Here is a 16,241-nt window from a genome sequence, read left to right as displayed (position 1 = left end):
AATTCCTTCTGATTTGCTTTCTTCCTTAGAGAGGATCGCCTAACGGTATACCAAATCGTCATCATTCTGGTACCAGATGGTCTAACTTGCCTGCTTATTTATAGAGACGACGATTACGATGATCACCACGTTCACAACAATGACAATGATAACGACAACGAGATTCAAAAGGAAGCCTTCAAGATCTCATTCTTTTCCACTTGCGTGTTTTCGGATGTTGGTGACGATGAGATTGACGACTGCTGACGAGTGCGAGTACGAGTACGAATGATGGCGGAGGACGAAGATGACAATGGTGATGACAATGTAGCAAGATAGCTAGATGAAATAAAGCATTGTTTATTTATTACAACACGCTTGGATTTTGCTAGCTTGTGAATTATTATATACTATGGATGCATTTACAAATGGATATGGCCCCGCAACGTTACTTCAGAAACCAGTATACAGCGTTGTGCATCCACTATACTTCTTGTCAATAGATTGAGGACGCGTTGATTATTCAGAACGCTCTTGCTAAGCAGACCGGTGCCAGGCCAATAAGCATGAGGAATTGTAAAACCTACATACATCCATGTATCTGAAGAAATGCACCCATTAGCGGCTCTTGGGCACTTTATATCTTCAGAATCACCTTCGACCCTCACAATAGACTACAGCTCAACGAATGACACTATTCGACTGTTTTACAAGGTTGCGGAAGAGAATCTTGAGATAATACGTGGACAGCAAAAATGAATTGCGGCAGGGGTTACAGCATGTGTCAAAATCTTGAATGAAGCCGTTAAATCATCCTCTGCTCATTTGCGCCAAGTCAGTTTCAGCATCCGAAGTAGACCATGGCTCCACAATCAACTTTTGCAAATGCTTCACGGAGAGATAGCTATATCGAAAGTAACAAGGAACGTGTATGAGTAGTGACTCTTCATGCAACATGATCAAGCTTTACCTCATTTCAAGAATTCAATATCGCAATACAACGACAATGAGAGTAGGATAAAGATAACGCACTTCTATGAATGACCACAAAGATCAGCGCTTATTCACAAAGTTTGCAAGAAATGGGATACACACAAACCTTGGAAAATTGGCCTTGCAAGCAATCAAAGAAGTATGGCAGAGGAAAGAGACGTGTGGGAGTATGATTGACAGCGACAACACCCTTTTATTGTGCATTGTGGGCGTGGGTATTGTCTATCGGGGAGATGCATTGATAGATTGATGCATGATGAGCTGATAAAGTGATGGGACACAATGTTGTCGATGCATACATCGGCCAAATTAGGGTAGTCATAAGAAATCTATCAAGGAAATCAATCACTTGTACGCCTAATACACATCCCCATTATTACAGAGGTGACTTCCTATGTTGTCAACCTACTTTTAATATTGGTACGCGTGTCCAGTAAGCAGCGAAGATGATCGGATTGTGTAGTTTTGAGATATAAATGCATTTATGCTTTCCCTATGAGCTGTAAAGAATAAGCGTGAAGGAGATGTCGCTCTTCATTGACGATATTGACAGCATTAGGGGAGACGACGAACCACTGAGTGAAATGGATGTTTACACACACAAAAGACGCATTGTTGACAGGTTGCACAGATCGAGGATGATTGTCATTGAGTAGCAAAGAAGCTATCCATTATGACCATAACAATGAAGCTATGCATACACCATCCATTTTTGGTGCAAGTATCACGCACTTCTAGTTGTCCAAGTCGAGCTGCATAAAGAGCGCACAGACTTGATATAATCTCATTCCACTCCTTATCGCGGAGCAGTAGCGCAAAAGTAAAACTGATCCAAGGCACCAAACCACAAGGCTATAACGATACAAACACAAGGTAAAACTAATCCAAATTGCAACACACAAGCTATGACGGTAACGATACAAAGACAAGTGAGCCGAACAAACTACAATCGCAAAGACGTCTCCAATGGCAACGCTCTTGATGCCAAGGCAACGGCAGCAACACGCGCAATTCGAACACGACTCGAGCTCCATGGCCACGCAGCAAGTATGTTTCAACATTGTACTCTCTTTATTGTTCCAATCAAACGCCTAGATCTTGAGAAGCTATTATCTCCTTTAGCTTACACCTCTTAGCACGATCCAACTTCGAGACGCAGCAACGCGACACTCCATTTCAAAAGCTCTCTACCCATCAGCCAACGTACATTAGGTCTCGATCAAGCCCTTGATCGTTCGCACCACAGCAACCAAGAACACGTTCATTAGCAAGCAACTTATATCATATAGGAAAAGTAGACAAGTTATTATAAAAACAATCTCTTTTTTATTGTGAATAAAGCTAAACTAGCATGTGGCTGTTGGTTTCCTCGAGTTTGAAGACCCAAGTACTTACAGGAATGACCGCGTGAAGGTCGCCACATATCCATTCCCGCCTCTCCACATGGGGCACCTTCAACATGTGTCAAACGAGGTGGTTGAAAGCGGGGGAAACTAACAACCAGGTGGAGTTCACTCTCGCTGTACTCAAGGATAATACCCGAAGCACAAGTCTACTCACTGTGGAGAAAATAATACCCTGGTGGGCCACAGTCACACTGCGAGAGAGTTGCACACCGTGTAAAATCCATAGAGCAAACGAGTGGGTGCCAATACATCCACAACAAGGGACAATGAGCTTGCGAGGACAAAGAGAAAAAAGAGGCGGCTGCGGATTCTCGCGGCCCATTTTATTTCTTTCAAGCGGCGTTTAAACATGCTCGAGCATCACGTGTCGAGGTTTTCTGAGGCCTACAGTGTCATGGTTGCTAGGTCTTGTCGCCATGGTTTCATTGTCGTTGCTATCAAAAATAAGCAATTGCTGTATTACCCTATTTCTCTAAAAAGTTACCATGACACCAAGTCCGCTGACTTTTTTTTTACCAAGTCTAGTGTACGGTCATCAAAATCGCATGATAACAGACAGCGCTGCATAATGATGTTTGTGGATCCACCTTTGTTTCAGGCACAAATAGTTTGCATGGTTAGCCATGGCAGCCATAAAGACCCGCTCTTCCTTTCATTTCTTTGTTTGACACCATAATTTGACCAACTTGCTCTCCTTACTTTTGTCGCACCTTTTCTTTTGCTCACAACCACCACATACAGCAAACAACCACGCTCTATAGACACGTCTCAGATAGTTGACAGAAGAAGCTACACTGAATGGCGTCTTACGAACGACTTGCGCATCTCAATGCTGGACGCTGAACCCAACTACGATCAACCCAAAGCGCATTGTCAAGATCGATACAGATTCCAGGTGCTCACGATCAGACTTATGAAGGCATGATGGTTCGCGCTGCACGCTGAAGATATGAGTTCTCGAGGTTCTACATTACAAGGTTGGTGGTTTTATTTGATTTCATGAGGCACTTGACGTTGATGGATGAAAGCATAGATCCTTGGGTGTATTCGTGAACAAGTTCATGCGTATCTTGATCATGTGGTGAGTAGATGTAGTAAACGATGGCAAGGATGGATGATTGACTTTCTTTTTGACATAGCTCAAAGTCATTGGGTTCTTGGAAGCATTCATCGATCCAAAGGATAACTCAAATGTGTTGGACCCTGGAGGCAGCTTCTATCTTGGAAAGGACTAAGAATTGAGTCGTTTGTACGAGAGAGAGGGAGAGCGCCTTTGGACCTGGTTGGAAAGGGACACACGTCAATGGTTGATAATCTCTGGACACCATCATATTCACCAAATCGGGTACAAGGATCAGTATATCGTACGTGCACACTTGAAATTGGCGGATGAGGATTCGAGCGTGAAAGACATGTGAGTACACATACAGTATATGCTTGCACTTGTGGTTTACATTGGCTATTGCTAATAATCTTTTGGAAATTGGCTTTTTGGATCCACTAGACAATGGCGAAGACATTACTGCAAGAGCATTCACTGCATACGCTTAAATCCGCAAAGCGTAAGGCGACGGATGGAATCGAAGATCACCGATCAGTACTTATACATACATGGATGGCTATGGACATATCATTAGGTAAACGGCAAGTGTTGGGATTGGGACACAGAGCATTTAAGCACACGACTCATGATACAATTTTGGCATAGGCAAACGAAGGCATGCTTTACAACTTATCCAACATGACAACAAGAGTTGATTTACAGCTAACGACACCACTTTACACTTGGCTGCATCAGCAATTGTATCCGTAGGCGCTTGGATCTCTTTGATTGTTCGGCAAGTAACCAAAGACAAGTATGAATACAATCAACTTACGCTCATTTGTCGCTGTAGAAAAGCGTTCAAGTGGGCCTATCATCCCTTAGTTACGTTCTTGTATGCTGAAAACGTCTCGAGATAGCCAACAAGTTGGAACATTTGGATGCCCTGTACATGAATCGCTCTAGTGTTATGCCTTTGTTGGTTGAGTGACACGATAGCAGAAACCCCTGGAAAACAGGCCACACTTGAAATTCTCCATCACATGTCTACATCGCAACCTCGGCAGCGCACTCGAAAGCAAAGATAGATACAACCTCTTGCCCTTGATCCAATTGCGCCCCTTCAATCACAATATTCGAGATGTACAGTGCTTCAACCATGTTTACTAGTAGTATCGTCATCCAACAAAAAGCGTAAAATAAAGAGCAGGTCGTGACAACAGCTATGGATGCTTAGCTTTCTGCTTTTTCTATTGACATTAAATGCGTGCCCAATTGCATACGTCTCGTTACCCTTGTACACATTACCATTTTCATCCAACTGTAACGACCTGCACTTGCTCTCGCCAAGAGTGTTGCACTCTCTTATGCACGTCTACGCCAAGTCCGATGTCAACCTGGGCGGGGTTTGCCAAACTAGGACATCAAAAAAGGGGGTTGAACCATAACAGGCCGTCGACTGGTAGATGCATTATCCACCATGTTTCGACCAACTTCTTGCTAGAATTCACAAGCTGTGGATTGATCTTCCATTATAGGTTTAAGCTACATTCAAATTTTATGGATGTGGGAATGTACATGTATCGTAAAAAGACCACCCATACAATCGGCTGCTGTGCATGATGTACGTAGAAGAGGGGGTAACTTTAGCAAAAGAAAATAAAAAGCAATGCAGTACTGCACATCATTTACCATTAGTGTCCAAATAAAAAGGAAAAAAAGCTGTCATGGTCACAGGAACAGTGCACTCGCAGATGGCGTCAAGCCCAACCTGATGCATTGCTACGGTGAGAAAAATAGATAATGGGGCTTTTACTCACACACGTTTGGTAGCGTGTTAAAGGCTGTGAGTCTATCTTTACCAGTGAATTTACAGTGTGGTAATATTTCATTCCTCTTTGTCGTACGACATTGAAATGCAACACAAATTCATCGTTGTGCAGCAAGGACATCCACAATTCGTCCGCTATCTCCTTCTCAACATGGCACGGTGATACAAACCTTCATGAAGTCATCGTTTTTACCCGCTCAAAGCGTAGCTATGTGCCACATGATGCGCATTTGTTTGGTCTCCCGCGAAAAAAGTGAGCTTTGTTGATATAAATGCAGAAACAACACAATCATTTTTCACACCCGATCATCCGACGCTCCATCAGCCAGCACAGCTACTCGCTTGTTGCTGTCTTTCTTTTCTCCTCTTTTATTTCATTGACTTTGGGCGATAGTAGTAATCACCATGATGGCAGACCATGCATTACGTTTCGAGCCTCCTGCTGTTGCCTTTGTAGATACCACCAAAGGTTTTGGCTTTTTGAATCCAGCTCATTTGCGAAAAAGTATAAAGCGCACCAAGGTGTCATCGGATGATTCACCATCCTTAATTCAACGTACTCGAACTCCCACCAGCAACCATGGCAACGTGGATAATGGAACATCCTCACCAACACGATTTGGCACAACATTATTAAGACGTGCATTGAGTACCACAACACGTCGTAGTCATAGTGGCAATGATACTAGTACTACTACAACAGCTGCAGCTGCCAATCGAGCTAGGGATCGTTATCAACGGAAACAAAAGCACAGATCATCCATGGTTGATGATGGTGGTGTTATGCATGATACTACTTCCATTAAGGAATCTCCTATTCCTCCTCGTCCTCAATCAACCCTCTTAATGAGCTCTCATCAGCATCAACACCAACAGCGTCAAGTGGCACTTGCTCAAGTATCCATGGAGGAGGATGAAGTATTACGACGCACTGCAGCGGCAGTGATCGACCGCCATGTTGGACAATACATGCGGGTGGGCGACCTGGTGTCACTCTTTAGCGGCAAAAGAAGCGGTTCATTGTGGGACAAGGTCAAACTGCATTTTCGAAATAGTAACAACCTTGGACGATCGGCATCTTTGTCTAATGAACACGCTCATCAACGACGTGTTTTTGGTCAACCCCTGGATAATGTGGATTGGGGAATGGCAAACAATGATGGTGGGAACGACACAACGACACGTGGTGACGCCATAGGATACATGATGACCCATCACCCGATCATGGCTGCTTGTTTCTCAAAAAGTGCAGCTATTCCACCGATCATGCAGAACTGCATTTTGGCTTTACTCCAACAAGGTACATATACACACCTCTCTTTTTTTTCCCACACACAAAAACCATGTATTGATGCAGGTGACCACCATGATGCTTTTGTAGATCTCACCGTCGAAGGCATCTTTCGCAAGAATGGTAACATTCGTGATCTCAGAGACATGTGCAACAAGATCGATCATGATGAGCCATACATACAACGTTTATTTCACGACACTTCAGCTATTCAACTTGCAGCTATACTCAAAAGATACTTGCGTGATCTTCCAGAGCCATTGCTTACCTATAAACTTCATTCTTTGTTTGTTGCAAGTCTCCGTAAGTATATACACAACATGTCTTGTGAACCACACACATACCTTGTTTGCTGATCATCACCTCCTTTATGTACACTACTCTTTAGGAATGCCTACTGAAAAGGAGACCAAAACAGTTCTTCATCTTGCTTGCTGCATGCTACCCAAACCAAACCGTGATTTATTGCAATTGCTATGTCTTTTCTGGAACCAAGTCGCGTCACTTCACTCCAAAAACAAAATGACAGCTCAAAATCTTGCTCTTGTGTTGACACCAAGTTTGCTTGTTGCTCCACCCTCAGCAACAACATCGCCTCATCAAAGTATAGCAGCAGCAGCGGGCTTGCAAGAAATCGAAGTCGTTCGTTTGCTGATACAATACCAACCCGAGTTTATCACGGCAAGTGTTTCAGAGCCTAGTTTATGGTTTAAGACCCCATGATGGTATATACATATGCATGCTTACACATGTCATGCCTCTTTTACAGATACCCAGTGAATTATTGCTGTCACCCCTACTTCAAGAAGATGTCGGATCTCCTCCGAGCCCCACAACACGTTCCTATGCATCTCTTTTAAGAAAACGCACCATGTCAGCCATTACTCTCGCATCCTTCATCGATCCACAATCGGCACGGTAGATACATAATACTACTATTCGTTTACTTTTGTTGTACATATACATGCCCTTGTTCTATCTATTGTTTCTTTTCTGCAATCTCTCGTACCTTCTTGATGCCCATCTGTGTATGTAAATAATATATGGTATGTAAGTTTCGTTGTACTATCCCAATCTTTTTCTTTTGTCTACGTACCTCAAACCATTTTGAGTGCTCCTCAGTAGTATGCTTTTGCGCAAAAGCCATGAGATCACATAAACAATCAACGTATGCAGCAATATGCTTTGTGCGCATAATCTCTGGATCATCCACATCATAGAGCTGTGATACCACCACATCCGTTTCATCGGCAAGAGCACTGGACTTGATATACAACTGATCACAAATGTTGACATCCTTTGTCTCACGTAGACATCGTCGTTCAATCTTTGTGCTGACAAACACGGCAAGATCCACCAGCTTGGCACATTGAGCAGCAACAGGCTTCATTTCTGGTTCAATGTCTCCATCTTCATCATCATCACCACCTTCTGCAAGCTCATGCACTTCTTGTTTGGCATCCTCCATCGTGGCCTGCATGTCTTTCCATTGTGCAAGGACAGCTGCTTGATTATTGGCGGGCAACCCCGTTTCCATCATTTTGCAAGTCTCCCACAATGCTGCCGTTGGTACCATGAATTTGTTGCCATCATCACGAAATGCGTGCCATAAGGATAATGCTCCCATCAAAAGATCACGTATAGCCTTGCGATAGGTATCACGATATTGTTGACCAGCGGATGCAGGAATGGTATTGTAAAAGCCCACCAATCTGAAGAATGTGTTGCTCATCTCATCCACCATACGAACGCCTTCAGCTGGCTTGCGTGGTGGTTTGCATGCAATCGTAAACTTGGTCGCATCATGTGATAATACTTTGGCAAGCTTGCCTATCATATCATACATACACCATTTAAGTCTATCATCCACACACACACATAGATATCTCTCTCTCGCTTCCTATACGTACTCATTTTGTCTTGGAGATCGGCGGTATCAAAGGCATCGTCGGTAACAGGTCGATCGATCTTGATGTCCTCGAGGTAAGTCTCAGCCATGCTACAGCAAGCCTTGAGCTTTTCTAAAACACAACAAAACTTGCCCATTAGACTCAAGTGCTCCATTACATCGGTCAATGGTATACACATACGTACGCTGGAATTCTTGTTCGGTTGCCATGGTATAATGCAGGAGGTGGTGGGCTCAAACAACTGGAGAAAAAGAAAGGATGGCTTGGCTGAGAAGCGAAGATGCATTGCCGACCTTGCCTATTTCAATACTCAAGATTCCTTTTCAGTGGGTAGCCAATAGCAACGGTTGCTATGTATCTTTTTCCCTATTCACCATCACATAAAACGAGACTCAAGTAACATGTAATAATCCTTCGTTGATTTGAAATAAAACACTATTAAGTTATGCATCATGGGAGAGGTGTACAAAAGAGATGAGGTCAGGGAGAGGGTTACTGCAAGAGTGGGTTGACCAATTGGATATCCAAACATGGCCTGACAACTTTCATATCAGACGTGATCCTAATATCAATACATGACATAAATTCAACTATGGACGTGGATGTGTGTCGTAGGCCGTGTTCTTCATCATCCACGGTCAACACGAGGTCACTATTATGATCATCTGCTGCTGCTGCCACTGACGAAGAGGATGGTGGTTCTTCTTCAGCTTGAGAAATCTCATCCCCTTCCCATGTCAACTCCATACTATGGTCGGCCGAATGAAAAGTAGTATGCAATAGCCCTGGATGGTTGAGCAAATGCACGTCCTTTTGAAGATCATAATCGGGAATGTATAGCGTCAGTGCGTGATGTTGAATACCTATGACCACCGCTTGCTGAATGACAGGTCGTCCTTCAAGACATTCACGGTACACATAGGCTGATGTATACAGTGCTTTACTCGCTTGCTCAGCATCTCGCTCGGCAGCTTCCTTGGAATTACAATGCCGAGCCACCTTTTCAATAGGGTGTTGTTTCTCACATGGACCCTCTAATAGAAGAACGGCAATAATAATTAGCATACACGCTCTCTATGATGATGCTTATGATCATTTACCTCCTTTGAGTGCCGCATGCAATTGACGTTGAACAACCAAACATGCATACTTGTCAAGAGGTTGTGCAAATACGGTATACAATGGTACGGCATAGGCACCGTGTCGGTACTGAGAAATATCCAAGGTGCCACTGCAAACGTATTTCTCTGGGTTGGGTTGCAACATGTGTAATAACGCATCGCGCTTGTTTTGATCCACTACTTGTTCAGCAGCCTTAATCAACTCTGTGAAGGACCCAGTGTCCTTTTCCAAATAATCTCTGACCAAGTCCTAAAACGGTGACGTTAGTATGACGGGGCACGTAGTGTATGGTTGCTATACTCACCTGCTGAGAGGACGATGAGCATGCAGTGGTTTCTAATTGATGACATAGCAAGGCTTCTTCCGAGAACCTGCTCAAGATTTTTTGTGCTACTTGCTGTCCTGCCAACACCATCAATTCTCGTAAAAGTACATTCGTATCATGCTTGTGCTCATGTACACGTGTCACTTGACATGGATATCCATTGTCGTTCATTATATCAAATTTTTGGTATGATCGCGCAAGGCATAATCCACCATCTTCTTGAATACGACGTGTTTGCAATGATTGACAAATGTCCAAAAGTTGGTCTTGATAATCTATATCATTCATCCCTTCACACGCTCTATCATAGTAGAACCCGTTAGCTATCATGGTTACCCCTATGCCATGTTGTTAGCCTTTCACTCACTGTATCAGCGTCTTGCCTATCCAGGTATGCATCAGGCTTCCATTCTTGGTCACATGACAAAGAACCGACAAAGCCGGCCTGAAATGATATACATTCATTACAACATTGCTTGTCGTATGTATAGGCCATTTTCTTTCTCTTACCTTTCCTTTCCGGGTATCAATCTTGCATGCTCTAATGCAAATGCTTCTGGAAGCATAGGCACGGTACGCTCAACAAGTCGTACAGCCACAGCTCTCTCACGAGCCTCACGATCGGTGATGGTGTTGGGTCGTATCATGCTAGCCACATCGACCGCGTGTACACCCACCTCAAACAAACCATTATCCAATGGCTTGATCGAAAACGCATGATCTTAATAATAAATAGGCATCGTTAATATGCAACTTGGCATGTCGACGTGGTGTATGGGATGATGTTGTTACCATTGGATTCCAGCGTAAAGGCATGAAGCGATCTCAAATCGAGTCGACCATGCTCTTTTTCATGAGGACTACCAGTAGCCGTAGCATGATTGGGGCAAGTGGATGATTCTTGAAGCACAGTAGGTGTAAAATCGATATCTTTGAGATGGTGATCAGACATCAATGCTTTGGAATGTACTGGAAGTTCTCCCATCCACCCAATTTCGCGTTCAATAGAACCAAAAGGATGTAAGGATGTCACTGGCCAACGTTGTACACTCCCCTGTAAAAGAAAAAGCGTTATACATAAAAGCATGCAGTAGCATGTATTCACTTACGGTGAATATACGATTCTTAAATTCTTCGTGATGCTTGAGAAATCCTGAAGGTGCATGTTTGACGGGCACTGCCACAAGTGGGAGTCGTTTATCAGCTGGCACAAACCAAATGATTTTAGGTGGTCCTTTTCTTTTGTCATGTTGTTGCTCTTGTTGTTGTTGTTGGGTGCTGCTTGGACGATCAATAGCCAATGTGCTACATAAAAGGGTGAGTACATGTACAACATTGGGTCCTTGACAACGTACCCGGAAAACAACATGCGTTTGGGTCTTTCAAGGATGCTGACAACACGACCACAATACGTTGGACTAGGTGCGTTTTCAGGAATCGAATGCAATGAGGTTGATAGCATCACCGAGGATCTACGACGCGCTTGCTTTTTTGCAGCTTTTTCAGCCATCATGGTTTCAACATCCACTAGTTCGACGGCCACCATGTCACCATGTAAAGCACGGTTGCGATTTCGAGATCCATAAATGTAAATACGACCAAGCTCTTCACATACCACATACGCGTCAGAGCTATCTTTCCAATCAACAGCCAAAGTACCAGCATACAACTCGTGTTGTTCAACAAGATGCATGGCATCGGGTACAGGAAGATGGGTGGCATACAATTGTCGTCGTGCTGTTGTTGGTGCTTGTTGACCATTGTATGGAGCAGGTACTGTAATATGGGGTACTAAGCATGTGGCTATTAGTATCCTAGTAGATGCATGGATGTATATAGGTATACACTTTACATGATCGGCTACGTCCCCTTTTCGGAAATGGAACTGCCAGATGACCCGTTGCTGCTGCTGCTGATGATGATGATGATGATGATGCACCATGTATTCCCACTGGTGCTTTTTCTGGATTTTGTGCCGCTATGGCTGACCATGATATTGTTGAAGATGTAGTAGTAGTAGTAGGACTTGTAGTAGTAGTAGTACCAACAACAGCCAATGGATGTGTGGAAGAGGATGATGGTGAAGGAGGTTCTTGTTGTTGTTGTATAGCTGTTGCTGTGTTGGATGAGAGTCCAAGTGGTGGTTCAGAATGACGCCGGCTACGTTGTGAAGGCCAATCGTGTATTTTGAGGTGGTTGTTACGATCAGCAGAGTCATCATCCAAATGGGGTAGACGACGCATCTCTGCAATAAGGTCTTGGATGGATTGCAAAGCTGGGCTATCATCTTGATGACTAGCAGAGGATGTACGTCGACGACTTCCACGACGTCCACGGTGATGATGTTTGCTTTTAGGTTCGGCCGGAGTTGTACCGTTGGTAGTGGGGTGATTCTATTATAGATTAGACGCGTGAGCCCAATAGAGCCCAATACAAGATTAAGCATCTCTTTGTGATCAAGTATAATAATAACAAGGTAAAGGTTTGTGGATACCTGAATCATCAAGAGTCAGCGAGGGAAAGAAAAAAGGGCGTGAGAAGAGAGCGAAAAAGAGAGGAGGGAAAGAGAAACAAAAAAGAAAGAGCCTTGTGTCTTGCCATGGTAACACGAAATTTGTTTCCCGCTGTGCAGTTTGCATTGACGAGACGACAGATCAAGGCTGTCATCTAACACCCATACTTTTACCGGGGTATTCACCCCACCATCACCATTTGCATAAAAGACGTTTACCTCCCACCACCACCATCTTTCTTCTTTTAATACGTAATCGTTTACTATGCCCCGTGTACATATTTTCGCTGATAAATCAGAAGGTGTGTGATGGTTTTATTGTCTTCTTTGTCCTTCTTTGTTATGTTGGCTAACAATGAACACACATAGATGCTGAATCAAAGGCTAAATTGCTGGCCAAAGGTATCGAGAGTAAGGACAAGGACGTTGAAGTCGAGATCAAGGATATCTCTTATTCGCCCATGGGTAAGTTGCCTATGATGATACGTATACACACACCTATTAACAGCATTTCAGCGGCATGCATGAAGGACTATACGCATGAAACAACAGATATTGAAGGCGTGGTGATGCTTGCGGCTGACGCATTTCTCTTTTCAAGCACGTGAGTAAAGTGTGAGCGTGCGTGGTGTGTGGGTGTGTGTGTGATGTAGGAATGAAAATTGACACCATCATCAATGTTGTCTAGTGGTGCACTCTCCGTATTTGAAAAGCACTTTTTGGATAACAAGGATAGTAGTCCTCTCGAAGGAAAAAAGTATGGTGTGCTCATGACGGATAAAACTACGTTTGATGGTCCCACACCAACCGATGCCCATCTTCTCGATCAAAAGTACGTGTATGATGACACGTGTTGTTGCGTATTATCCAATAACAATCATTGTTGTGATGATAGGTTGATTGAACGTTTGGCTGAACGCGGCATGTCGCATTATCCAGTGATGGTGGAACAAGCACACACCGATCAGCAGATTGAGGATGCTGGTCATCGTTTTGTGGAGCAAGCATTTGCACCGCTCTTACATTGAAACCACCAGCCGATAAATTTATTGTAGATCGGATTAGCATAGCACGTGAATCCGACATTAACCCTGCACTTCACGTGCATTACCGGAATCGGGTTTCCTTTGTCTTTTGGTCTCGATTGATTCTTCTTTGAATATAACATTTTCCTTTTCTTTCACTTTTTTTACCTGGGCGAATGTCTAGTTGTCTTTTTCATTCATGGATATGCAAAACAATACTCAACACACAGGTCCATTGACATCCCCAACCCAACCCAATGCCTTTGATCGACCCCGCATCTGATACAGTGTCATTCCCATTTAGCTACAGCATTGGCACCTGCCGATGACCCACAGGACATAGATAATACCAGCCGAAAGAGAAAACAACAATCAACACCTGAAACGACTACTTCTACAACAACAGAGCAAGAAGGTGACCAAGTGGATGATGGTCCAAGCAATAAGAAACCAGCAACCAACACAAGACGATGTCGGAAGGCGCCGCATGAATTACTCACGGAAGCCGAGAAAAAAGCCAACCACATTGCCTCGGAGCAGAAGCGACGTCAAAACATCCGGCTCGGATTTGACCAACTCATTGACATTGTCCCTTCCCTCAACCATGGCAATCGGAGTGTAAGTTTATTACACATCCATCCTTTTGTAGCCATCATTATTCACACATCCCATTCATTAGGAAGCTCTGATACTGCAAAAATGTAACAATTAAAGAATAGTGGATACCCATGGATTACTGACGCTTTTTTTCTATAGCCATTGATCATATACGTCAACTCATCTCGACAAAAAACGACCTTAAGAATCAAGTGCGTGATCTTGAAACCGTTTTGGGTGATCCGTAAGTCCTTTTTCCTTCGTTGTTGTTAAAAACACGATAACTGATCGCTTTTTTACACCACTTTAGCGCTTATGGAGACGATGTAAGTATCAACTTATCCATGATTGTGGGATGAAGGAAGCTAAACATGTTATCATTTAGTCTTCGGAAGATGACATGTCGTTTTCTTTTCGATAGGATATCTCTTATTTTTATTTTGTACATGACCCGTGTGCTGTGTGTGTGTGGTGTGTGGATGAGGATAATATACGTGCATGAGAGTGTGCGGTGTGAATGAAGACAATTATACAAATCCGTAACTTGGTGGTGTACGATGCAATGATGGTGATGGTGGTGGTGGATAAAAGGAAAAAGGATGCAAAAGTGCTACTACTGCTACTGTACATAATACAACAAATGAGGAAGGCTTTGCATGCGCATGCGCATGGGAATGTGTGTGTGTGTGTATAAAGGGGGACTACATAGAATGCATGTTTTGATATGTGCTATATATATAAATGGATGTATGTGTGTGGGAAATCAAAGTGACAAAGTTGCGAGGTTTGGATAGTAGGACAAGAAGCGGTGATTGCGATACTCGATGTATTTCGAGAATGTACTTCTTTTAGTGCCAACAAAGAATTCACCATGGGAGGCCACCTCAGCATCCAAGAGCGGTAACAAAAGAGGACCAAGGTTGCTGTTATCATTGGATGATGATGATGATGAAGTAATGGTTTGTTGAATGACATCGTCAAAATCGGATAGAGAAAAGAGACACACAAACTCGTTATACAAGCTGGGCAATGTTTGTCTCGGCTGAGCAGCGTCTGTTGCCATGAAAATGAGGCGTAGTCGATGATGCAAATCGTGTTCATGGCGGTTGTGTTGTAAGGAGACGCATTCGTGCAACAATTCTTGAATTTGATTTTGTTGTCCCAATGATTGCAAATGCTCAATTGAGTCGAGTTGCTGCTGCTGCACGTGGTTTTGATTGGGGCTTAAGCCTTGAAGGGTTTGGCGTACCATGTTCATGGTTTGTTCCATGACAACCCTGAAAACACCATCGCCTGTGCGTAAATGGACACCGACAAATTCACCAGGGCCACCCAATTGAGAAACGACATTGAGGGTTTGTTGCACCACGGTGGGATGACCAAAGCCAAGTTCACCCGAAAGATAACGGTGTAGCCATGATAAATCCGGTCGTTGATCCAATACCAAACGTGTTGAACCAAACAATGAACCAAAAACAAGCGCTCGTTCAGGTCGCATGGCCAAGTCTTCAAGATCAAGGCGGTATTCAAATTGCCTCAAGTCGCCTGTTGTGGTATTGCGAGTGCCATAAATTCGGTACGAAAAGCGACTGCTGTCATTGACTTGGTACATGTCATCATCGTATACACCAAGCTCGTTGTAGAAAAAAGAAACGTGCATATCATCTCGCTCAATGTAAGGAATGCCAACGGCATCCAAAACACTAAGGTCAAATACAGTGGATACTGGCACAGGAATGTAACGTCGATAATCGGCACAGCCACCTCCTCTTCGTTCGGGTATGGGGAGATCAGGGCATTCAGCCATTCGCACAGCAAGCTTGGGTGATGCGGCCCAGTGAGTACCACGACCAAGGTTGATTTGAGGAAGAACCAATGTACGATTGAGAGCCTTGGCAAGCACCATGGCATTCAATAATCCCAAGCGTTGGTTATGTAATCCTGAATGGGGATAAAATGTCAAGAACTTTTCGTTTGGATCATGATGACGATGTGATGTTGTTGTGCTCGTGATAATGAAAGGGCGTCGTAAATATTGGAAAGCGGATTGCACTGAATTGGATTGACGATAAAGCGATGTGATGATAACAAGTAAAGCGAGCACAATCGCTGCCAGTAAATACTTGACAGTCCTCATCGTGAACGGATGTATGAATAATGTTGATTAGAGAGAGAAAGAAAGAAAAGAAAACAAGCACAAAAAAAGGA

At 43.6% G+C, this 16,241-nt stretch overlaps 6 protein-coding genes across 6 annotated transcripts; 3 read left to right on the top strand and 3 right to left on the bottom strand.

Annotated features, from left to right (window-relative positions):
* Positions 1-5,656: 5,656 nt before the first annotated feature.
* O0I10_009311 (uncharacterized protein) lies at positions 5,657-7,464 on the top strand (the record flags this gene model as incomplete). The annotated part of the gene is made up of 4 exons (XM_058489306.1): positions 5,657-6,551; positions 6,633-6,845; positions 6,931-7,223; positions 7,312-7,464. 4 exons carry the CDS (start codon positions 5,657-5,659, stop codon positions 7,462-7,464), a joined length of 1,554 nt encoding a protein of 517 aa, XP_058340017.1.
* Positions 7,465-7,521: 57 nt separating this feature from the next.
* O0I10_009310 (uncharacterized protein) lies at positions 7,522-8,661 on the bottom strand (the record flags this gene model as incomplete). Its single annotated transcript, XM_058489305.1, has 4 exons — positions 7,522-7,566; positions 7,639-8,372; positions 8,453-8,563; positions 8,637-8,661. The coding sequence occupies 4 exons, from the start codon at positions 8,659-8,661 to the stop codon at positions 7,522-7,524; spliced, it is 915 nt and encodes a 304-aa protein (XP_058340016.1).
* A 283-nt stretch (positions 8,662-8,944) lies between these two features.
* O0I10_009309 (uncharacterized protein) lies at positions 8,945-12,402 on the bottom strand (the record flags this gene model as incomplete). Its single annotated transcript, XM_058489304.1, has 10 exons — positions 8,945-9,486; positions 9,553-9,823; positions 9,879-10,200; positions 10,267-10,344; positions 10,410-10,620; positions 10,692-10,953; positions 11,009-11,204; positions 11,255-11,690; positions 11,752-12,292; positions 12,373-12,402. 10 exons carry the CDS (start codon positions 12,400-12,402, stop codon positions 8,945-8,947), a joined length of 2,889 nt encoding a protein of 962 aa, XP_058340015.1.
* Positions 12,403-12,676: 274 nt separating this feature from the next.
* O0I10_009308 (uncharacterized protein) lies at positions 12,677-13,439 on the top strand (the record flags this gene model as incomplete). The annotated part of the gene is made up of 5 exons (XM_058489303.1): positions 12,677-12,713; positions 12,781-12,876; positions 12,928-13,015; positions 13,100-13,243; positions 13,307-13,439. The coding sequence occupies 5 exons, from the start codon at positions 12,677-12,679 to the stop codon at positions 13,437-13,439; spliced, it is 498 nt and encodes a 165-aa protein (XP_058340014.1).
* A 196-nt stretch (positions 13,440-13,635) lies between these two features.
* Positions 13,636-14,454, top strand: O0I10_009307 (uncharacterized protein; the record flags this gene model as incomplete). Its single annotated transcript, XM_058489302.1, has 6 exons — positions 13,636-13,666; positions 13,741-14,054; positions 14,116-14,137; positions 14,193-14,277; positions 14,344-14,359; positions 14,419-14,454. 6 exons carry the CDS (start codon positions 13,636-13,638, stop codon positions 14,452-14,454), a joined length of 504 nt encoding a protein of 167 aa, XP_058340013.1.
* A 342-nt stretch (positions 14,455-14,796) lies between these two features.
* O0I10_009306 (uncharacterized protein) lies at positions 14,797-16,170 on the bottom strand (the record flags this gene model as incomplete). Its single annotated transcript, XM_058489301.1, has 1 exon — positions 14,797-16,170. One exon carries the CDS (start codon positions 16,168-16,170, stop codon positions 14,797-14,799), a length of 1,374 nt encoding a protein of 457 aa, XP_058340012.1.
* Between the last annotated feature and the right edge of the window lie 71 nt (positions 16,171-16,241).

The sequence above is a fragment of the Lichtheimia ornata genome, assembly GCF_029851405.1.
Source record: "Lichtheimia ornata isolate CBS 291.66 chromosome Unknown scaffold00053, whole genome shotgun sequence".
NCBI classification, from domain to species: Eukaryota; Fungi; Mucoromycota; class Mucoromycetes; order Mucorales; family Lichtheimiaceae; genus Lichtheimia; species Lichtheimia ornata.
This window is presented reverse-complemented; position numbering and strand designations above follow the sequence as displayed.